At 39.2% G+C, this 25,216-nt stretch overlaps 1 protein-coding gene across 1 annotated transcript in view; it reads right to left on the bottom strand.

The window, feature by feature from the left end:
• agmo (alkylglycerol monooxygenase) overlaps positions 1 to 25,216 on the bottom strand; it is a 77,142-nt gene that overhangs the window by 20,014 nt on the left and 31,912 nt on the right. Inside the window, exons 4-12 of the mRNA XM_008430938.2 lie at positions 22,614 to 22,717; positions 19,714 to 19,809; positions 16,674 to 16,740; positions 16,522 to 16,587; positions 15,280 to 15,359; positions 14,807 to 14,941; positions 12,438 to 12,554; positions 7,508 to 7,590; positions 6,272 to 6,377 (exon numbers count right to left, since the gene is read on the bottom strand). Of these exons, the coding sequence (XP_008429160.1) occupies positions 6,272 to 6,377; positions 7,508 to 7,590; positions 12,438 to 12,554; positions 14,807 to 14,941; positions 15,280 to 15,359; positions 16,522 to 16,587; positions 16,674 to 16,740; positions 19,714 to 19,809; positions 22,614 to 22,717 (854 nt within the window). The remainder of the gene's footprint in view (positions 1 to 6,271; positions 6,378 to 7,507; positions 7,591 to 12,437; positions 12,555 to 14,806; positions 14,942 to 15,279; positions 15,360 to 16,521; positions 16,588 to 16,673; positions 16,741 to 19,713; positions 19,810 to 22,613; positions 22,718 to 25,216) is intronic.

The raw sequence follows: 25,216 nt of genomic DNA, 5'->3' as shown, positions 1-25,216 counted from the left end.
CTGTGCTTCTATAAACCTTTAACCTTAGATTTTTTTTGTTTGCTTTTTCACAGAATACATCAGGCTTCATATGGGTTGGCAAACACAAGTGATCAAGGGGCGGAGATGACTGTTGTCAAGCTAATTGGCAGAAAGAACTTGCATTTACTAGCTAGCTAGCAAGGGCATGTTAGCAGATAATTAACGGTAGCTTCAAGGTGTCTGAGAGCGACAAAAACTTTTGCCTGACAGAAAAGTCCAGCGAAAAAAACCCAAACTACATAATTCAAGATTAAATACTCCTGCAATGACGTTCCAGGCCAACTCACATTTTTTAAAGAAAGACTTTGATTTTATATCCATTAATGAGATTTTAAGGATGCACAGACAGCCTGTCCTACCGGAGTCAGGGATCTCTGCAGCTCCCTCAGAGCTACTACAGGTCATGTGTTGACAGGTTTGTACTCAATGTTGCTGCTGGTTCTTCAAAATGCATCTTCACTGAACGAGCTACATTTATAGAGAGAATAAATTACACACAGCCTGACTCTATTTGCTGTAATAAGTTTATTTTGGGGTGGTAAAATTAAAGGGGTATGAACACAAATGGAATTACTTAAATGAACAGTTGGGTGTAGGATCAAGCTGCTGCAATAAGATGTGAATTTATCCTGTTATACCTTCAAATACAGAGCAAGAGAAACTCCTGTTAGTTTACTTAGCGACAAGAACCAAACATGGAGAAACAACATTTAACTTTAAACAAATCTAAAAGTCAAACCAGAACAACTGGAACAAACATTTAGTTTTATACCTCACTAATCCAGAACAAACTTAAGATCCAGAGAAACCCCTATTAGTTTATAAACTATGTTCTACTTATTCTTATTAAACATGGGGAACTGATATTTAGTTTTCTACTTCACCTTTCTGTCTTTCTTTTGTTTGTATTTCCTTCTATTTCATGTAAAACTCTTTGAACTGCCTTGTTGCTGAAAATGTGCTATAGAAATAAAATTACCCTATCTAAAGTTTTTCTACAGTGTGCAGCGCATTCTAACAGGAACGTATGTCAAACTCGAGGGTTGGGGGCCAAATCCAGCCCATCTTATATTTTTATGTGGTCCTATAGACTCTAGAGAGCCACAAAAAGATCTTCCAGATTACAATTGTGTGCTTAAATATAAGTTTATTCATCAAATTAGAGCACTGCTGGCAATACTGCCAATTACAACTATTTGAAAATATGTTCAATTTAACTTTAAAAAGTACTAAATGCAGAGAAACACATTTATTCATATCCATCCATTTTCACCCTTGTCCCTCAGTGGGGTCAGGAGATGCTGATGCCTCTCTGGCTGGCGTTCCGGGGGGGGGTGGGGTCACCCTGGGTGGGCTGCCAGTCTGTTGCAGGGCAACACAGAGACATACAGGACAAACAACCATGCACACACACACTCACATTTAACCTGACAGTCATGTTTTTGGACTGTGGGAGGAAACTGGAGTACCTGGAGAAAACCCTTTCATGCACAGGGAGAACATGCAAGCTCCATGCAGGGAGACCGGGTCTGGGAATCGAACCCAGGGCCTTCTCGCTGCAAGGCAACAGCTCTACCAACTGCGCCACTGTGCAGCCCCATTTATTCATAACCATTTGTTAATGTTGTTAGTGCAGTTTTGTCATGACATTCTGCCACAACTGGCTCTTTGAGGACATTCATGATTTGGCCCAAAATGAAAAGCAGCTCGACACCCCGGGCATAAGGGTTCAAGGACACTCTGCTTACGACTAATCACACACTAACTCCTTCACACACTATCATATGAGTGGCGCAGACGTTGGTTTTTCTGAGTGGCGAGTGGGCGGCTGGGAGCGAGAGGCAGCCCTGGTTTACAGGTCAAGCCTGCAGCTTTACAAGGGAAATCTCCAGAGCCACTATAAATACCGCTGTGAGCTTTAAGGGTGCAGTATATCACACCACTGGTTTTGAAGGACCACAAACCGACCTAGTTTTTGTAGTTTTTTTCTTCCCCCTTCCTTTCAAACGTACAGTAGGTCTGAACACAATTAAATGTGAATTGCCCCCCTCTCTGTTTCTACAGACTGTTAATTGATTGGCGCAACTTCAAAACCCTCCGCGCAACAAAGAGCTTCAAAATCGTATATCTTTATAGGAGGCTAAACTTTGGGGGGTGGGTTCAATTTCTTTTTCTTTGCTTTTGAACAAAGGGGAGGAAATATGTCAGAAACCATTGTGAATAAATTGCAAGGATTTTCTCCGAGCCCCCACCTGCAGGCAAGACAGTTATCCAGCTAAACCTGATGTACTGCGACTTGAAATGAGCCCTAATGAATCGCTTAAAGAAACATCTGCACAGTGACACAGCAGAGCAGCATGTACAGCATAAATCAAAAGGCCTTTTCGCTCTCCAGCTGGCTGCTTACGCGCTTCATTTCAGGCGTCGCTGTCTGAAAAAGAATTAATTCAGTTTTATTAGATTTCACGGTGAGAAAAAAAGAGAAAAGGTGGGAAAACCTTGGGTTGTCATTTGAACACCTTCGCGGCCCAGATGTGGAGTCAAAGGACGTAAAAGAGGCGATGGCAAATCTCAATGGTCTGAGCTAGTTAGTGGCAGACGACACTAATTGTTTCCAGAAGTGTTGCGCTGATTCACGCCGGCCGGGACATCAAGCAGTCAGGGCTGCGCAGGGAGAAAAAGAGGCAGCTGGAGCGGAGGGAGGGCAAATAATGAGAGGTCAGCCTCCATCTACAGTCGAGCTGCCAGAGCCAGAAAGGCACGCCAATTTTATGGTCAATTGGGCGACGCATCTGGCCTCGTAGATCACAGGGCTGCGGGGCAGGACTTAGCACCCAGCTCAAACGCGTTTTACTCACACAAAACAGACCACACAGCTCACAACGGGTAGAAAACAGGCCGTGACACTCCGGGGGAACACGACGTCGCTGTTTGCAGATGCTCAAGTACGAGTTTTAAATGCTGAAACATCCAGCCACCATCAAAGGAGAGATTAAAATATACGCACTAGTCCACATATGTTACAACGATTTATTTGTTTTTATTGTGACACTTTGTTCTGCATGTCCATCCATCCATTTTCTTACACCCTTGTCCCTTAGTGGGGTCAGGAGGTGCTGGTGCCCATCTCCAGCTAACGTTCCGGGCGAGAGGCGGGGTCACCCTGGACAGGTCGCCAGTCTGTCGCAGGGCAACACAGAGACAGACAGAACAAACAACCATCCACACACACACTCACAGGGAGAGGCCAATTAACCTAACAGTCATGTTTTTGGACTGTGGGAGGAAACTGGAGTACCCGGAGAAAACCCACGCATGCACAGGGAGAACATGACCATAGATAAGGGATTGAAAGTAGACCAATAAATAAGTCGATTGCCTTTTAGTTCAGCTCTCTCATCACCACATCAATCCGTCTTTTCACCTGCCACTCTCTTTTCCCTCATTTGTAAATAGGATGTCAAGATATGAAACTCCTCTTCTTATCCAGGCTGAAGACCACAGTCTTAAACATAAACAAAGACCAGGAATTTGTTGCACTTCTGAGTCCCAAAATGAGTTGTTGTAACACCAGGACAGAGGGTATGTTTTACATAAACTAAATCTATAAATTCAGGGAAATAACATTACACAACAAAGGTTGTTTTAAAGAAGTAACATTGTTTCAGTGCAGCAGGACCTGGTGCTTAAGAAAAATGAGGAACATCTTGGAAAAAAAATAGCTCAATAAAATTTACATACATGACTGGATGATTACTTCTTCCCATGCTATGCTATGCATACAGTTTGTCTGCGCTGCTGAAGGTTAATGCTTAGAAAGGATGACACAACAAGGGGATCTGACCAGTTTTCTCACTTATTTGGCCAATAATTATTTGACTGCTTGCAGACTTTAAACAAGACTGAAATGTATGTGTAAAAAAGGGATTGAGCATGAGATGCTAACACCATGAGAACAAACATTGTTACTCTGACATTAGTACCTTTTAAAATGTACACATACTACACATGAATTTTATGTAAAATATGTTTTACAGATCCGCCATCATATGTGGCAGCAGTTTATGCAATATATTTACTTTCCAAATATTCTCACATGTGCACTGGAGAGAAAGTGAAATACTAAGAAACGAAACAAATCGAAACGTCACTCATTTTCAAAAATACTGTGACAAATAAACTATTTTAGGTTGCCAGATACATATTCAATTCCAAGGAGGAGTTTGACATCTGCTGTCCGTAAGTGGACAAAATCTTTGCGGTCCAACATACTTTCTGCACTATCTGAGTCTTTATACACACAGGACTCTGAAACCGGACAAGCTGTCAAACATAATTATTTTCTCTCAGGACATTTACAAGAGGTGTTATATTCTGAAGGGTCAGAGGACTCACCTGTTTGACAAAATAATCTCAGGGGGCATTTAACCAACGTCATGAACCGTAGATGTGCTTTGCTAGCATGGGTGGATCTGTCATCGGAGTCGACTGCAGCTGTACAGCTGAGGTAAGGTGGGAGTGCAGAGATATTTGAATCGAAGTTTGTTGATGCATTTCATGACAGATGGAGCCTAAAGTATTACCTCAACCCAATCATCTGTAAAGCTATAGCTACACATGGCTAAAATTATGTAAACTATTTGCAGCTGTAGTTAAAGGGACCAATATTTATTGTTCACATCACGGGGAAACATTGAAAATCGGCTGATTTAAAGATGCACTGAGACAATATCATGCATTTCATGCCCCCAATCAACTCCTTATGCTCTCCAGATCTAAAGGCTGCCACAGTTCTGTTACTCATCAATGGCGCCGGCCCACGGCAATGCCCCAGCACCACCAGGGGGCGCCCAAGAGAACCATCTGATTTCATTTTGTCCTGATAGATTACAAGAATCGCACACTTTACACATCTCTTTGAAATTTTAAAAACGAAAGCATCAAACCTGCCAACTTATAGATGCTATTTTAAAATAATTAAGTTAATATGCCAAACTTAACACTCTGCATTTCAAAATGCAAATTAATAGGAGCATCTTTGCTTATTTGCTACTCCTGTAAGGTAAAAATCAATAGCAACATGTCATCTTGTGTCGACATGTTGGTGTTTGGGGCCCCCAGTTAAAATCTGGTTAGGGCCCCAAAAAGGCTTGGGCCGCCTCTGCTTATTGATGTCAATAACTTTCTATCCATCTAGTTAAAAATATAACTACCTGTATGAAGGAAATGACAGAAAAAGGTTTCAAAACTATTAAAATAATCCAAATAAAATTTGATAAATAGCATAATGAGTGTAACAATTACTATGTTATGTAGGCAGCTGTAGAAATAATTGTTTCTTCTCCGTTTCAAATTCAATCAATTTGTATTTTTAGATGGCTGTGCAGCAAAGTTCCCTTTTCCCATTAGCTTGAAATGTTACCATCACAGCATGGTAATAAACAATTAACCAGTTTTTAGAGTCCTAAAACTAGTTAATTGTCGAGTCGCTTTGGTAATTTCTGTTTTCTTCATCTTTCTGGGTTTGGTTTCCATTTTAAGGCATTTGAGATCATTCTAGCTCAAAAGCCTGTAAATTTCTGAACTTCTTTATATGTTTTCCACAATGCAATTAACTTCCAAATCAAAGAAGGATGTTGTCCTAAATGATGTGCAAATAAAGGCCACCGAGTGAATGACATCACTAAATAAACTCCAGTGTTATTATTTTGAGCACCACCCAGTCAATTAACGATTTGTGTTTATTGTGAATGTCGCATCTGCTGTTTTTCTCTTCTTCTTCTACACCTTTTATAACTTATTTTCCATGTAAAAACATCATTTTCACAAAAAACAGAGATTGAAGTGGCACAAATATATATCCACAGTGTGCCAAGCAGAGATGCAAAGAGGTTGCTGACCTTTGACCCCGGTGCGGAAAACAAGAAGTAACTGCATGTATAAGAAAAAAAGCAGTAAGAGGAAGTTTGATAAATGAAGTATATCAGTTAGGAGAAAAAGAAAGTAAGTTTGCAAAACCTTCGCAGCTTGAAACTTTCCATCGTCTGGACCCAATAAATCAAGAAAACATCTGCTGCCAGTAGCCTAACATACCAAAACGTTTGGCCAAAACATCTGAGGCTGCGTGGAACGGGGAGGATTTCGAGGTGCCAAGGTTTGTCGAAGAAAAACAAAATGAAATTTAAAAAAAGCCAACGCGTAAAGTTACGCCTGCTTTGTCTTGATCTGTAGCGCCGGTAGCTTAGCTTACCTCAGTGGGGACAGAGAGTAAAGGCAAGGGGGACCTCAGGTAGCTGTACCGCATCAGCGTTACCATGACAACGCAGCGAATCGTCTCCAAGAAGGCTGATGATGGCCTGAAGGTCCGGACGCATGAAATCAGAGAACAGTAACAGACTGATTTCACTTTTTCGTCACACTTGTGACGAAATGATTTAATTTATTAGGGGAAAAATCTATCAAAACTATGTGGAAAAGTAATTTCCATGGAAACTGAACATTTGATGTCAACAGCTGCATCTAGACTCACCATCTCCATTAAAGTTCAGACTTTGACTAGGCCACTCTAAAACCTTCACATTTTGTCTTAGTTTTGCGACTTGTTGATGTGCTTTGGATTTTTGACCAACTTGAGCTTTACTTCACAAAAGTGTGGCTGGACCAGAGAGCCGAAGTTCCGGGTTTCCACTCAGTTCTGCAGACCTGCAGACTGGTGAAACGAAGTCTGGCCTTCGTTTCACCAGTCAAGAGAATATTTTCTGAACAGGGAACGCAAGAAGTTTTATTGGAAAGTTCTTGCGTTTTTTTTGGTAAGCAGTGGTTTTTGCCTTGGAGCTCTCCCATAAATACCGAGTCTCATTCCTATTGTTAAACCATGAGAACAATAGGGGCAAATAAACCCTGCAGGGCTTTCAATGCTGTGGCTCCCCGATACGGTTCACCGGTCCTTTGGTTTGCTCCATTTTTGGATAATGGCTGTTGCCGTTAAGCCAAAGTCTTAGAAGTATCCTCCTCCAAACTGAGCTGATTTTCTATCTGTTTTGACTTTTTAACCCCTTAAGACGATGCTATCAGAAATTAAAATGAAAACTTTGTAAGAAATAGATGAATCTGAAGGAGATTTCAAAGGTTTTCAGCAGATTATGTTGGATTGTGGAAACAATACTTGCTGGAATTATTGATGTAATTTACTTTAAAAGCTACGGCGGACCAGATCTGGCCCACGGACCACGAGTTTGACACGTGGGTTAAGATATTTTAGCCTACTTCATGCTGTCAGAGAGGTTCTGTTTTAAGTGATGAAGGGAAATTGGGTGAAATAAATGTTAATTCATGAATTAACACGGCCAATTACTTTTCACATAAATTTATTATGGTTTGAGTTTATAATTTGAAACAACTAAAGTTGCATAAAATACAATTATAGCATTTTACATCGACATTTTCAGCTGTTTTATGCTGATGTTAGAAGCTGCACAAACTGCACCTTTGCTCGATGATGAAGCCCAGGGAGGTGAGGGTCAGCAAAACGTAGCTGGTCATCCCGAAAATGGTTAACTGAGACAGCACCTAGGACAGAAACACAATTTCCATGAGAAATATGAGGAAAAAACACATTAAAAAAAACAACTAAAATCAATATCATGGTTGGTAAAGAAACATCTGCAGGAGACCTTCATGGGAGAGCGGCCGTCAACCACACGGCTGCTCCTCGTTTACTTTCTTATGCCAACCTAAACATGTCTGACCTTCAGCCCAGTTAGCACTGCAGCTATTGTACTCAAAGTTTGCAGAGATGGTCCGGTCATCTTGACAGGGGATTTGACCACAGATGAACAGACCGCTGAACAAATCCCCTAAAAAGGAGCCAAAACAACCAACAGTGGAGCAAAGATCCCGTCCAGACTCCCACTGACCTTTTCCCAGCTATTTGGGACTCTCACACAAACACGAAGCCCTGGAGCTAAACTGTGTTCTCTAACCTAAGGCCTTGGCTGCGGGCAGCAGCTGGAAGCCGAGCGTCCCCTGAGGATGCTGCGTGCTGTAAACTGAGGTTTATGTTTCTCTGACACTCAATACAAAGACTAACAGCCAGATCTCACTGCTGCCAAACCCGAGAGGAGACACCGAATACAGTCAGGATGAAATCAACCCATCCACTGGATGTAGCCATGCAGTGTGTCTTTACGCTTACCCCAGCATCACAGTCCATAAAATGGGTTTTACTTCATACGTCTTCATATGAGAGGATACAGTCATGGTGTCAACAAATCGGTGGGTGGGTGTTCTCAGCTTTTATCTGATTAAATGTATAACAGTCACACAGAAAACGCTGGTCCAAATATTTTTAATCAAATGTAAAAAGTCCTTCATATTTGCTGTAAATGTACAGTGGTGTGAAAAAGTGTTTGTCCCCTTCCTGATTTCCTTTATTTGCTCCCTCAACAGGCTGAAAGTAGTTTGTTTTGAATTGTTTTTATTTTTTTAAACACCATTAATAGTAACAGTAAAGACGGTTTATGGTTGGCACATTGTGCACAAATCGCCTGCCCTTTGACCTCACACGTTATTATTCCCAAATTACGATACCCACTCTGCAACTCTGACTTTTCGTTACCCTTTAACTGTCCTCCCAACCCTACTTCCTTGCTTAGCAAAATTTCTGAAGATCAATCATGCTCATGTACGCGCTGATCAATGTGCTATCAGCGGGGAAACTACTTAACGCTGCAGAAAAACTGTAATCGCTGGTCATGCTAACTAGCCTTAGCATTGTTGGCATGCTAAGGTTAACAATGAGATAAAAGGGGGAGGTCTTGAGCACATACGCAAGGATGATTGACAGAGCAAAACCCTCCTCCTAGCTGTGATTGGATGATTCTGACCAAGCTGTGTTTTCAGATGACAGCAGTGAAATACAGCAAAGCTACACTGTAAAACATTTGAAGGTGGTTTAACTTTAAAATGCAATTTAAGTCGACAAGAAAATCGTTTTGGTTTTAACTCAGAAATTAAAATTCATGAAATTGATTTAACAACAAGAGACAAGTTGTTTAAACTTTGCTTTTTAAGTTCATTCATCTTGAATGTCAGTTTTAACTTAATGTTGCAATTTAAACTAAATAATTATTTCACAATATGCAATAAAAACACTGCGCTCACCTCCTTAAAGAGCCACATTTCTCTATTATTTTACTCACAATATCAAGTTAAAATACTTATTTTACTTTAGAATAATTTGAATTCTTGCTTCAAATTGCATGAACAAAATTTCTGATCTGATAATAAATTTTATTGAATATCATAATGAATTAAGCTCAAAAACATTTAGTGTGAACAGGACATAAGAATAAACATTTGCATTAATAAAACACACAGATCAACGTATTTCCATCTCAGGATACAAAAACATGCCGCTAAGCATTCTGGGAAAGAGTTCCCACTCCCGTCTTTTTCTTTTTTCAGTTTTTTAAGTGCTAACTTAAAAACATGAAGTTTTTAACTCTTGGATGTTTGACAAAATTAATAAAAGGTTAACAACTTTCTGCTGTAAGTTTATCTTTCACAAACTCACATTTAGGTTCAAAATCTAAAACTGGCTGAATTTATTTGATTTAAAGAGCAGAAGACAGACGCAACTAAATGTGGCTCAAATGTTTTACAGTGTAGACATCAAAGAAATTCAGAAACAAATGAGGAAGAAAGTAATTCGGATCTATTAGTCTGGAAAAGGTTACAAAGTCATTTCTGAAGCTTTGGGACTCCAGCGAACCACAGTGAGCCATTATCCCTAAATATCAATAAAAAAAACCCCAAAGTGAACAAAAGCCCTCATATCAGAGCAGAATAATGCTAGTAATATTTAAACTGTACAGGAATAAGTGGTTAATTTTCAGACTCTTTGTGGTCCAGCATCAGGCTGCTGTTCCAGCTGTGGCGACCCGAGATGTTAGCTCCACATCTGGTGGCAGAACCGAGCTGCAAGCTCAGAAATGACTGTTATTACTGCGTCTCCTGACAACAAGCAGATTAACTCGTTACTCTGGCTATTATTTCTGTCATTATTATGAATGTTGGAAAACTCGGTCTGTTGGTTAGCTGAAAAAAAAAAAAAAACCACCCCAGCACTTTGCTCTGAAATGTTATTTTAGTAAGTTGCGCTAAAAACGTTCTCTCTGCTGACAGTTTGAGTGTCAACAGCGTCAGCTCAGATTCTGTTGTCTTTAAGTTGTAAATTATTGCAGAGAATTAAACCTGTCATTCATTCTGTCCTGACTGCTTAAAACGGGACAGATGGAAAGAAGCAAGAACGCAGTTCAGTAACTGCTCAGTCCCTGAACACAACCAAGGCTAATTATTGCAGTTAAACTCTTTTATTTATGAAAAAGAGTTTAACTCTTTTACATCAAAAGATTATGTATGAAACGCGTAAAGTGAATTAAACTGGATCCTGAAAATGAAGCTTTTCAAAAACTTTAAATGCAGAAAGAAAGGACAACAGGGTGTAAAAGTTTGTTTGATAGGAACTGAAAGTTTAAAATGATTTAAATGCATCAGGATTGGACCTTCTTGTTGCTAGGCAACAGATGAAAAGCAGCGTCGACTTTTATTTGTTTAGTAAATAGAAATTATAAGGTCTTATATCTTCCACCTGTTACTTTTCGAACAAATAATTTAAGATTGTGACAAGATAATTTGTTTTAATTTAATATTTTGTTGTTTTAACTTTTTGTCTGTTTGAAATAAATAAATAAATAAATAAAATACGCTGAAATAAAATTTAAATTAAAATAGGCCTAAGAGACAGGTCCAAAACTATTCATACCCCTGGTAAATTTAATCTTAAAGTTTATTTTAATCTCACCAACATGCTTCATGTTGTTTATATAATAATGTTTTGGGCTGGTTGTGACTCTGAACGTGGAATTAATCACATTTTTAACAACTCTGCTTCACCAAAGATAAACAAATTACCAGTGAAAACATGTAAAGAGATTCTTCAATGATTACATAATGTTAACAGTTTTTCATGTTTTCCATATTGTGTTATCTTTTAGGAGATTTTAGCTCAAGCCCATCGTTAGACTCTTAGTTGTTTGTGCTGAAATAGTTTTGTTGTTGTTTTTCTCAAGAAAGCAGCAAAAAAACACAAAAACAAATAAAAGCTTTCTGATAAAGACGCACCAAGTGCATCAACCCTGCAGTAATTTAATTATAGCAACTTTATTATACTTCCTATTTTTACCAGAAGAGACCAATTTCCTGATAAAAACTAATGTTATCTCTTAGCCTGGCTAATGTTGATCTAATGATGACGAAAACTTCATTGCTTTTATGTTTTTATGACTTTAAATTAACGCAGAGCCCGTTTGCTGTCTAGCAGCGTATCATCAATTGTCAGACTAAATAACCGGCTTGAGAACACGTGGGTATAAATACATAACCGTGACATGATTTATTGTTTGGGCAAGGAGCTCACTTTGTTATTTTCCCCTCCGAGTCCTGATTGCTGCATCCTGAAGGCTATTTGGGTTGGGAAATGGTTGACTCGACAATTAAGGCGTTTGTGTTCACTGCCGGACCACCAGCTGGCGTCTCGTTCGCCAACAGGGAGGGGAAACCTCAACTCAGAGGGGAAGACGTGCGTGTGTGTGTGTGTGTGTTTTGAAAGCGGACCACAAGTGTAAGAAGAAGTGTAGCGATCAGAAAAGGAAAGACAGGACATCTTATTTTGCCGTTTCAAAGAGGATGGGCGTGACAGCACTTTTGGGCTGACCAAAACTACGCCTGCAGGGAAAAAAGCAAAAAAACGGTTCCAAAGATAACTCCTGGGGAGACCTGCTTCCTCTTTCTCCTCCGGCTGGATGAAGGGGGTCTCTTGGCGTGTCGAGTGGAAAATAATAGACAAAGGTTGTTTTAAAAGGCAAAGCCGATCCGTCATCCTGTCATGATGTGGGGCTGAGTTGATTTTTTACTGCCAGATAAGTACAGGACTCGACTCCGCCACGAAGAAGCCACAACAAACCGCTTAATTGGCCCAAATAATGTTGGCAAACAAACGCAGCAGAGCGGCTGGAGCCACCTTCACTGGCCATATCATGCTTGATTTGAGCAATACCAACATCCAGCGCCGGTTTAGCATCGCTAACATTTCTACTCTGCAAAAACACAATCTTACCAAGTACTTTGTGTTTTATTTTGGTGCAATTTAAAGAGTGAATATCTTAGAATACTTGAAAAAAGATCAATTTTTAGCAAGATTAGCTTTTTCTAAGTAAATACCTCCTTAATATAGTTTTCAAATTTTTGTATTTCAAGTTAAGATATTTGTTCGAGAAACCAGACCAAAGAAACTTGGTGTAATTTTCAGAGTAACTGAAGTTTCTAAGTGGTATGTGGAAGAGAGAGATACGTACCATTTTGCTTTCAAACAACTTGTGGTAAGTCCAAAGCACCAGCAGGAAATGTAAACCCACATAGACTTGAAATGTCAGCGAACATTTGGGACCATGAGGTATTTCATTTCCAGTTACCTGGTCCAAAAAAAAACATAAGAAAGATTTAGTTAAGGCATTCTGAACATTTGTTTTGTCAAAATTTAACTTAAATCAAATTCTGTACCTTTCAATGCTTTTACAGACTGAACATTATAAATACATTGTATCACATGGAGCAACTTTTTTGGCACAAAATTATTCTTAAGACAATAATATTTAGTTCTGCTATTTTAATCTCCTTTCAGAATAATGTGTTTTATTGACTCTTTTCACTTTAAATCCCAATAAGCTGCTGCTGGCCACGCTCCCAACTCAACGTTTGAACTCGCATCTGAACATGGCTGCAAACAGATACGCAATTATACAACTGTACATGATTGAAAAGCATTAGTAGAGCCTCCTGTACAACCAGCAAGAATGGAGGGTAAGTGGTTTCAGGACGATAACCCTAACCCATACCCTAACAAAACACTTTTCTCTTCCAGCAGCCATTGTACAGTGCATACAGTGGTAAAACCAGCTGACTAAGCATTTTGAGGTTGTTAGGTCACCAAAAAACATTAACTTATTGCCAGAAAACATGCCTGGGATGTTTTTAGAAGTAGTAGAGACCCAAAAAAAAAACCCAAAATGCTCAAAATGTGAGTTTTGCATAATTATCCCCTTCAAGGAAGACGTAAACAATGAAATCAACACTGTGGAGTAAAATATTCCAGACATTTTTTGTGCTGCGTGCCTGATGACAAAACACTGAGGGAGCTACACAAAACGAGGAAAAACTCAGAAGGCTGATCGCGGTTATAAGCAAACAGCAAAGCGATGCTGCAAAAATCTGATAAGCAATTAGCAAATCACAACCAGTGGACCAAAGGGAAGCTGTTTACAGGCACTGACCAGCAGAAAAGACCTCATTCTCCAATCTGTGGTTCAGGAAAACGTCTGGATCTTTAAAGTCTGAAACATTCATGAGTTTTATGCAGAATGAAAAGGAATAACGACAGAGCGATTCCATACCTGACCCAAACCCTTCTGAGAACTTGCAGACTCCTTTCTATCCTCAAATAAGAAACGTAGCTGAGGTTAAAATGTTTCATCTAAACTGTAGTGTTTAAATGGTGCGCTAAAGCACCAGCAGTAGCTTAAGATGTCAATAGTCCTCAGTCTCATAATACTGGACTTTCATGTGAGAGAACAGCTGCACATAATCACCCAGCAGTCCTGGTTCTTATGCCATTTGTGCATTACAACACAAACGAAAAGAAAAAAACACAAGATGTAGAGAAAATACAGAATCTGCACACATCACAGGTAAATTATTTCATTTTTAATGAAAAATATAAAAGGGCGACACATTTAAGACATCCCTGAATGATTTTTACGTAAAAGTGGGTCAAAAAGAGCTGAACATTTTACATACGGCCTTAAATTTTCAGCTCAGTTATGTTCTTAAAAAGAAGTGTGGGATTTATTGGCTGCAGTTTCTTCTGCCAGACAGCGAGGACTTCTCCAACCAACCTGGACATTTTTCTTTTTGTTGTGTCCGAAACAGTGAGGTTTATGATAAAACTGCAACCTTTTTGGAGTAAAATGGTAAGGAAAACATAGATAAAAGAATTGTCTTGTCCTGTAAAACTGGGATTTTCCCCATAATCCTGAGGAACCAACCCATCACATGTGGTTCCCCCCACATCCCACCCTGACCGTGAAGGTATTCCAGCTTCTGCTCTGCTTATTCTCAGCAGCACAACATCCAGTCAACCCTTCATTTTACCTCCGTCAGCGAAACCTGCCTTCATAAATCCAAGATACTCCACTGAAATTTCAACCAGAATCTCTTCAATGCCTTTAAAGTGATCTGCTGGATGCAAAGTCTGAGAGGTTTCCCCCCCCCCCCCCCTTGTTCGCTTGCGGGACTAAATGTGTGACACCAAAGGCGTTATTTCAAAGCAAACCACTGAAGCGTTCAACTGGAACCTTTATTTTTTTCTGCTCCAACACACACATGCATTCACAGTTTACTGCATGCGGTTTCAGTCCTGCAAACTCTGTTTAAAGACGCTGAAACTGAAGTTATTGTGACGCCTGTACAGAGGCTGAGCAGCTTTTATTTCATGTGGCAGTTCCTTGTAAAACTTGTAAAATATATGAATCCTTCAAGAAAGAATGCTCTGAGTCATTCGGGCCTGTGTTCTGTGTGTGTCAAAATGATTGGTAATGAAGCCTGAGGGCTTTTCACATTTTTTCCCCCCCTTTCTTTCTTCTCGTTGTTTGTCAAGAATGTTGCAAACCTTGGGATTGTCGACGTGGTCACCGAGGCGACGTTTACCGGGTTTCCAGCTCGGCCCCTTGATGAAAGTTGACACCTTGTCACTGACGGTTTTGTAAGTTCTGGATCTTTTCCATAAATATACATAGTAGTGCAACTGAAAGAAAAAGAAACACACGTCAGACATCAGCTCACAACAAAACATTTACCTGAAACGCGCCCAAACAACGAGCCGCTGTAATTAATCTGGAGCCGCAGCGTTTCTGCCGTCATTAGGCAGGACATGGCTCACGCTGTGCTCTGCCAACGGCGCGGGCAGCGACACTAATTATAACATCCACCTGGTATTTTATTTTATTGGCCTCTTTCACCTCAGCTGGGCAGTTTGTTTGGAATAGAGTAATAATGTTATGGTTAGGAAAAGGCCCCAGAGCCAGCAGAGGGAACATGAGCTTCACCTATAGAAGGAGCTCATTATCAGACGGGAGGACCAACCTGAACGTAGAGGATCTCAAACGTCTTGATGGGAAACACCAGGCCGTATACGACTTTATCCGACTCTGCAGCAAACGTACCTGAGGAATAAATGCAGAGAAAAATAAGATTCTCTGGGAAAAGTCTCTGACCAGATCAGGAGTCTGCAACCTGTGGCTTCTATGCACCACAAATCTGGAAACACAGAGTTTGTTTAAGTCTGGACTGAAGACCCGGCTGGTTGGAGTTGCTTTTGAGCCGTGATAAATGTGACACTGACCAACTGTTTGATGTGTAATGATGCCACTTGGCAAAATGGCAGCGGTTGACTGTTTTCTTTGTGTTTTTATGCTGTAAACACTTTGAACTGCCTTGTTGCTGAAATGTTCTGTGCAGATAAACTTGACTGATTGACTGAAGGGACTTTTTGTCAGTTCCACACTGATTCTTAGTAACTTTAGCTAAAAATGAAAAGAACCAGCTAATATTTTACATATATAATAACAAATGAAGGTTTTTTATAAGTTTTTAATGTTTTTTTCTGCAATATTTGCATTGAATTTCTGCACTAAAAGTACCAGTATTATGGATCTAATCACTTTTTCTTGTCAATGGGTTGAAATCTGTGCTTTTTTATTTTACAAAAAAATTATTCATCCTCTTTTTTGCTAAGTTTTATGTTCATCTTTACTTTAAATCCCAGAAATAGAGATGAAATTGCTGTTCTTTAAATACTGGAACACATTTTCTACAGTAGATTTTTATATAAATTTGATCAATCAAGTTAATTTATGCCGCACATTTCAGCAACAGGGCAGTTCAGACGGCTTCACATCAACAAATTACACATCAAATGTGTTTTTAACTGTTTTTGCAAAAAGGTTGTGTAACATTTAAGGCTCTAAAGTTTTTTTATCTGGTTTTATCTGAGAGCAAAATGGCTCTTTGACTTATATAACACTAGAAATCTTTTCCTAATTCTTCGTTGTATGTTTAGTTTCCATTCATCATTAAAGTAATGATCCATAAACTTATATTTTCCATTGGGGATGAAGTGACAGGCCAGTACAGACATCAAACCTGACTGGATACACAACCTGGAAGCTGCAGCAATACTTTAAAATTACAGGCATTGATTTACTTTAAGGTAATGAAAAGTAAAAATGACAACAAAAAAACTAACAAGTAGGTTATATTTACATTCAGGATATGAAATTAGGAGGTGAGAAGGAGTGAAATGAAGACAATTATCACTTTTCTTACCGAACAATCTGTCCCAAATAATGAGGATTCCTCCATAGTTCTTGTCAATGCAGTAAAGGTTTCTTCCTGTTGAAGTCACATTTTGTGATGTGAACATAATTATGAAACTTAAAGATATGATTGGTTTAGTTCTGACCGTCTGACTGACTCACCATGATGAACTCTGTGATGTTTGGGCGTGTTGAAGATCCACTCCAGAGGTCCCAGGTCTCTGATTACCTGGAACATGTCAGAGTTTTCACATTGATGATCTTTTAAATAAAACTCATGACAGGTATTTTACCATGAAAGAGTAAATATTTTTGTTTCCACACTAGAAAATGTCCAGAGGGGAATTTCCTATAAAACATTTTGCTCTTGCAGTACAACTTTTGCTCTTGCAGTACAACTTGCAGTACAATGTGACTTATTTTTATTTTATTTTTTTTATTATTTTATTATTTTTATTTATTTTTTAAATTTCTCTCTTTCTCACTGTTTATTTCTGTTTTTATTTTAATTATGTAAAGCACTTTGAAATGCCTTGCTGCTGAAATGTGCTATACAAATAAAATTTGATTGATTGATTGATTGAACACAATGAATGGATGTTACTAATATGGCCGCCGTTATCTGTGCACAGTTTTTGTTTTTCCACATAGAAACTAGAGGCGCACTAAGAAACCAAAATGTTTCTGTAAATCCTCCATCAGTCCAAAGTTAAGTCGGCTGGACTGGAATGAACCGGATTGATTTGAGTCAATTTGAACCGAATCTGATTGTTTTCAGTTTCATTTTAAAGCTGTTTGTCACGTTTGTTTTGAAGTTGTGCTGCAGAAAAATAAAAAGTAATGAACTTAAATTAAACTAAATTTAGCTCTGCCCTCACACACAGTAGCTCCCAGTCTCCAGGCATGGTTGCCATAGTTTCCAGTTTGTAGATTAATTTCTGCAACCAGAATTGCTGCTGCTTTTATTATGTGGTTGGGTGTAATTAATGCACTTGGACGACTTCGATCTTCTCACACAAACAGCTGGTTTAGCATAATAAAAAATATACAAAACAAAGCATTAGGTGAGAAAGTTTCTACTTTAACAACAATGTTTCTGTTTCCAAGTTACAATTCTGAACACTTATTTGCATAAAATGACATAAATTAAGTTTTTCACACCTCAAATAATGAAAAATACGTTTACAACATGACCTCACCAGATGTGTTTTTACTGTTTTGGCTCGTCAAACGACGGCAGAGGATCAAATAATCATTTTATTTGGAAGTGCCGATTCAACAAGGAAACAAAAATGCTGCTAAAACTGTGGGAACTTGTCTTTTAACCCGGTAATGAGAAGCAAATGAACAACAAATCAAATTTTATTGTAATTTCTGAGTGAACATAATGATCTTCGGTAAGTTTTTGCGAAACAAACATTTGGTAAGACAATATTTTAAGGAGTGTGCACAAAACTGACACGACACTCTCATAAACATGAGTGTAGTTCAGTAAATAATGACATTTTTAATGCAAAGTTGACACTTTTAATGGACTTTCAGTGCAACTTAGCATTAAAAGTTATGACATGTCTTATTAGACCCCTTCAATTAAAGGTTTATCTAAACAAATTAATCTTCCTTAATGTTCGAGACGTGTGAATGAAGGAGGTTGGTTTGTTTTCTAGTTTCATTTTTAAAGAAACTTTTTTCATCTTGTTGAAAAAGCAATAAAAACTGGTGCATTTTATTTCTTTTTTCTTTCAGTATAATATTGCTAGGTGTATTAATAGGTGTATATACATATTTATATATATAAGAAAAATTGTATATTGCAATACGTTTGAGCGGCTCTAATGAAAATGCATGTTTGTTACGTTCTTCAGTCATGTATGTAATGATTCTGGCAACACTATCGCTACAAATAAAGCAAAGTAAACAACATAAACAAATCTGTTTTACTGAAAAAAAAAGATCTGAAAGCTTAATATCAACTTCAATGAGTCAAATTTAGCCCAGTTGATATTTCTGTACTGGTCTGAACCTGATCTGATGTTTCGGTGTGGATGCTTGTGCGGCCCGGACCGAATGTTTCATTATTTCCATGTAACGGCTGCTGAGCGTGAGAGTTTTATCTCGAATGAAAGAGCGCCGCTTCGCTTCAGCTCTGAAGCTGCGGCCAGTAAATTTACATTACATCAAAAAATAAATAAATAAAAATGAAAGTCTATAAAGGAGGTATAAATTACATCCTCTGAGAAAATTGTGACTATTACGACATTTTTCACTAATAGTGCACTAAAAGATGGAGGGAGGGCGTTCCAAATCCTCCCAGTGCCTGTAATGATCCTGGGGATTGTAAACGTGATATTCCCAGTCACTTTAAAGGCAGACAGAGTGGTTGTGCTTCTGTTTGGAATCTTTCATAAAATCTCATTATTTTTTATTGAACACAGGTTCCACACTGCACCGCCGAGACGAGAAAGCCTGACTTAACCGACAAATTGCAACTGGCATAAGAAGAGAGATAACTTTAAAGAGTTTTCAGTTAAACATTAACTCTGCCTAGCGACAGGAAATGGACGGTTAAGCTCACACAGCCAGCGCTGAACAGAAAGCAAATGTAATGCCGGTTTCCCCCCCGCACAATATTCCTGACTGCCGTGTTTAAAATCATCCAATAAAAATGTGCTTTTTAATTTAAGACCGGGCTGCACAGTGGCGCAGTTGGTAGAGCTGTTGCCTTGCAGCAAGAAGGTTCTGGGTTCGATTCCCGGCCTGGGGTCTTTCTGCATGGAGTTTGCGTGTTCTCCCTGTGCATGGTGGGTTTTCTCCGGGTACTCTGGTTTCCTCCCACAGTCCAAAAACATGACTGTCAGGTTAATTGGCCTCTCCAAATTGCCCCTAGGTGTGAGTGAGTGTGTGTGTGTGTGTGCATGGTTGTGTGTCCTGTGTGTCTCTGTGTTGCCCTGCGACAGACTGGCAACCTGTCCAGGGTGACCCCGCCTCTCACCCGGTACGCTAGCTGGAGATGGGCACCAGCAACCCTCCTGACCCCACTGAGGGACAAGGGTGCAAGAAAATGGACGGATGGATGAATTTAAGACCTAAATTTATACAAAAATATAAATTTTCTGCAGATTTGAGCTCATTTTAGGATAATCCGAGGTGCTTTTAGAAAATCCACAGGTTTGTTTATTTATTATATTTACGTCATAATTACCTCAGTGTGGATCCAGAACTGGTAGAGAAGATTTAACTGTATGTGAACAGCAAAGACGGAGGGAGGAACAGCGAGAGCCATGGGGAGGTAGAAGATCTGAAGTGGTCAAAAGAGACAAACAGGACACTGTGTCAAACTGTCCAATACGCAACCAGGAGCAGAAAACTCAGTTTTATCATCAGCTTTATTAAAGACACAAATAGGTCCATAGAAAGATAATTAAAAAAAAAAAATCAAAAAGAGAATCACATCAAAAGACAATAATCACATATACAAGTCACTGATTTACAGAAAGGCTTGACCGCCAGTGATTCCACGTTCTGGACTTGGACCTGACAGCTGTGTGAGATATCCGTTAGTATCTGGGTGATGACGTTTGTAGAAACACGTAACCTCCACATAAACCTGTGCATAAGGTTTCAGCATGAAAAGTGGAGATATATCTGACCAGCACTGGTCCATCTGGCATCCTAAGCAGCATCCTATATATAAGCCACTTTGAGTTTCTGCAAACTGCTTTGCATTGTACATAATGTCATACATGTTGTGAGCAGGTCCTCAATAAATGTTGAAGAGCAGCACTACAAGGACTAAAAATAACAAAATCATCAATGAGATGGTTAATTATGGCCCCACCAGCAACACATCCTGTCCCACAGTGCTGTAGCCACGTTGATAAATCATCCATATATACATTAAAAAGAAGAGGAGACAAAATACTTCCCTGTCTAACCCCGTTCCTTATTTTAAAAGGAGCTGACACACAATTACCCCAACTTATGTACATTAGCTGATGCGAACAAATTCTAGCGATAGATCTGGGAACCCCTCTGTTGTGTAACTTTTCATGATTAACCCGATCAAAAGCCTTCGAGGCATCAATAAAACACATAAAAATTGTAGAGTTGTGCCTGTTATACAAATTAAATGATATAATCTGCGACTGAGAAAGTGTAATTTTAGAAAATACTTGAAAACACAGGATCACTCAACAAGATCCCTTACTTATTGAGATTCTTTTCTTTTTAAAATGTGTTGTAATTTTTAAATAATCACCCTTTTATGTCTATTTTTAGGATTTAAAATGAATGCAAACATAAAATTCTGTAAGAATAGGATGGATAGTTGTTTTTTCTGAATTTTTTTTACCTCTTTTATGTAAAATGATGTAAAATTTTAAAAAAATCTCAGATTCCATCTTAATGACAAGAAAAAACAGACCTAAAAGCATCAAAGTATGACTTTTAGTGTCATCCCCCTTTAGTGTTTAGGTTTTGTTCTGCCTCTGGCCACAGTTTTTTTTTTTCAGCAGACATTGAAAGTTTCACTTTCCATCTCCTGAGTGGCCAATCTGTATTAAACACCGTAACATTATTGGCACTCAGGTAGCGCAGAGACTGTTTTTACCAATCATATGGTCAATTAGGACGAAGAACACTGTGGGAAAAAAACTGCACAAAAAAATCTGCGAAGCAGCGAGACCATGAAAAGTGAACCGCGTTACAGCGAGGATTCATCGTATATGAAATAATTTATAAAAAGCAGCTGAGTAATTTGTAGAAATGCTGCATATCTGGGTTTATCTAGGTGTATCTATATTCATTCTCATGCCTGGTCTCATAATGCCTCAGCATTAAAAAGGTGGATTTATTTAAATAAGACAGTTTATGAAACATATGCGACACTTAACTTGCAGAACATAATATGAAAGTAAACTAAAAGTCAGTTTCAGCTGAATTTGGGTTCAGATAGATTAAGTAGAAACTGACAGAACCGGATGAAACGACAAAAATTAAAACAAATTTATTTTCCAATATAAGATCAAAATGGTCCCACACTGCAAAAACATTTCCTTTGAAGCTGCTCCATAGATGACGATGTGAAAGATCAAGAATTTGTTTGGCAAATGCTTTTGACAGATTCGCTTCCTTATAAACACAGTTTGGCGCGTTAATGTCATTTCGAAACAGTTCCTGTATTGGTCACGTGACTTGCTGAAACCTATATGCGTACCGACACGGGTGTTGGTCTGTGGGCTTGATGCATGCGCCGGCGCGTCGGTGTTGCCGGACCCATCACTAGAAATAGACTTACTTAGTAACAACTTTCTCAATTTCATCTGCCATATTACGGAGATCGGCAATGGAAACTAACGGCTCGTCCCAACACACGTCTAGAGAATGTTTAAGTAAGACTCTCAAAGCATGATATTGAAGTTTGTTTAAGTCACTTTAGAGTTTTTTAATATAAGTCAGTGTGTGCAGCAGACAGAGTTAAACACCGGTGTGTGGTCGTATATCTGCTGGTCTAACATGACGTCATCTCAGGTCAGTAATGTGTAAAGCAGAGCGCGAACTTAATTACGCTCGTCACTGTTGATAAACGCACGAAGCTTTGGTTTGGTCTCCCTTTTTCCCTCCATCGTCACCGCAGCCAAATAGGAAACTGTAATGTTCACAAACATCAGGCTTCAGTGGTAGGTGGGAGTTCTCCTGCTCTGATTTGTTTTGGTGTCGCGTTTTAAAGCCACCGGGCGGAACGCTGAGTCCCAGACATCAAATGTTCTGGTCGTGTTTAAAACAACACCGTATTCATTCAGTACCAAAACGTTTCAGTGTGAACAGATTTATCGCTACAGCTTTCGAAGCATCACTCAAATTGGAGCATTTGAAGGTTTCATTGTTTGCAGATTTAGAGCTTCAGTGATTATTTACAGTTTTGCTGCTGATTTTTTACAGCAGCAGATAAACTAGATTTGTGATTTCACTAATGAACAACAATGAACATTTGGAAGAAAAATATTCTGGCTACGGGGACGATGTTTATTTTTCTGTTAATAATTTCCAGTCAGTTGTTGGATTTGCTGAGTGGTACTAGAAGAGAACAAGTAAAAGTCTTACCCAAGAGGCGAACTGCTGGGTGAGCGACTGTCTGAGCGCCGTGGTGAGGTTGTAGTACTCTGAACTGTGGTGAACCTGGTGAGCAGCCCAGAGGATGGCCACCTCTAAAAAATACACAAACAGAACATCAAGAGGCAACATTAATGAATGAGTTTATTAGTTTATTCACAACGGGGCATCAGCTACCCATGAAATCTGATTGATCAGTCTGAAGCTGTCAACCAGTTTGCTCATATCATTAGTGTTTGGTTCACACTCCTTGTCACTGGAGGAATTAAATACACTTTTTGTTGTTTAACAACCACCATTAATCATTTTTCTGTTGTAAAACACATTAGATTATAGCCGTGCAGCTAATTAGCATCTCATCTATGATGTTTGATAATGGAAAGATGAAAAAGCACCATCAGACTATTGGACAAAAAAAAACTCATCATAAAGGAGAAAAGGGGGCAATTAAACAGTTGTTTGCATTTTCTAATTTTAACTTGAATAGAGTTTTTGCAACTACGTCATTTAATCATCCGAGGCACCAAGATGGACGTCGGGAATATTGAACAGAGCGAGTGAAATTGTTTTCCAAAGTTGTTTCTGTCAGCTTATTCATGGCTTCTCCTGTTTGAGTCGAGCTGATGGGTCTGTGAAGGTAACACACCTGTTTGGGTTCACAGACGACGGTATTTACAACATTTGGAAACAGCTAGCTTAGAAACCGACCCGTACCACCTCCTTCCTGACGTGTTGATCAAATTACAGACTTTACCTGAATTCTCACCACATGATTTATATCACTATGTCATAAAGAGCGTTTCCCTTTATACCGGAGCAACATAAAAAAAACGTACAAAAGACGAGATGCTAACCAGCTAAGCTGCACAGGCTAATCATAGTATGCAAAAACTACACAGTTTGCTACAGTGGCTGATGGCACAGGCTAATTTTTCTAGTCACATAGTTAGCCTGTTTAGCTTAGCGTAGTTTGGGAAAGTACATGGTTTTGTTATTCAAGCTTTGGCCCACTGATTATTGTAATCCAAGACTGCAGAAGTTGCTATTTTAGTGTGGCACCCTGCTGCAGTTTGTGCCCTTGACTGGCCTCCTTACTAAAAAAAGTGTATTCACACTCATAACGGTAAACAGCAGAGTAACAATATGAGATTCAGGCATGGACTCCAAACCCCTACCCGTGATTTATCCCAACACAAAGCCCCACTCCCTCCCTAGATGAGTAACTATACACCTCCACCCGCAGAAGGACTCATTTTAAAAACACTCCTGGCCAGCTGTGCTGAAACGCTTGAAACTGTTTGGCCATTGAAGGACTGGTGCAGTTTGAGCTATTATGACTACACGGGTATTTGGCTGCAGTTGGTTTGCGTCCAGCTTGATGTCCCAGTGCTCCAGTTTGCATTCCTCTGCTGTGTTGTGATACTTGCTACATTAATATCTGTGTTACACTTCATTTTAACATCCAACGGGAACAAGCTTGTTAAGTTTCACTGGATCCCCAAGCCGTTTCCGGACCACCCCGTCTGGCCTGTGCTTTTTGGCACCTTCCATCCCACTTCTGCTTCTGTCTGAGAGAGAACTGTAACCTACAAATACTGAGCTTTAGTTACGTAAATGTGGCTCTTTGTGCTGAATTTCATTGAATATGGTCTTAATTTTATAGCAAGAAAACCTGATTAACAAGCTAATTAGCCTTTTAACTCTGTTAACTCAGATTAAACTAGCTAAAGCAGCTAATTAGCTAGTGAAAAATTAGCTGGTCTTTGACAAAGACCAGAACAACGGAGTAGAAATATTTAGCACAAGCAGTATTCCTACTGTACAACTGTTCCTGTATAAATATTTTAATATATATTTGTACTTTTATTTTACCCTATGCAAGTTATACTGCAGAGATCTGTAAAAACCAAAGTTTTGACATTATGTTTCGTGCTGTATCTTTTTCACATACGTTCAAAAAATAAACTTCATGTTCTATTTTTATTTCATTTGTTTTTATTTTTTTAAGATTTAGTGGCTTCCTTGACCTTTTAAAAAACAGTAAATCCTCTGGAAACAGGGTGGAGAGAGAAGGTGAAGACAAGCAGCAAATGGTCCGAGACCAGGAACCAAACCCAAGACAACCACGGCCTCCACACATGGCTCCGCCCAGCGGCTCCTTAGTTTCTGTTTTATTATCCGACACTATGAAATCTTACTGTTCTTGCTCAACAGCATCACTTCAAAAACACCAAATCTTACCAAGTATTTATGGTCTTCTTTCTAGTGCAAATATGTCAGTACAGTTGAAATAAGACAAAAACAAACTCATAAGTATCTTTTCAGCAAAATATATGCAGTTACGTTGTGATGGACGTTAGAAGTGAAGGACGGGAGTATCACACAGAGCGACTGCAGTTGGTTTCCCAGGTTGTTTTCCAGTTTATTCATGGCTTCTTCTCATTCAAGTCGAGATAATTTGACGTAAACACAGGACATCTCAAAGTGGAGCTCAGGATGACATCACAATCCGTGGGAACAATTTTGTCACTGTTAGCAAAGTAAGAACTGGTCTGGATGGGAAGAGAAAGTTTCCTCGTGTCTGCCTCGGTCAG

The sequence above is a fragment of the Poecilia reticulata genome, linkage group LG16 (assembly GCF_000633615.1).
Source record: "Poecilia reticulata strain Guanapo linkage group LG16, Guppy_female_1.0+MT, whole genome shotgun sequence".
Lineage (NCBI taxonomy): Eukaryota > Metazoa > Chordata > Actinopteri > Cyprinodontiformes > Poeciliidae > Poecilia > Poecilia reticulata.
The sequence above is the reverse complement of the archived record's forward strand: the minus strand, read 5'-3'. Positions and strand labels throughout refer to the sequence as shown.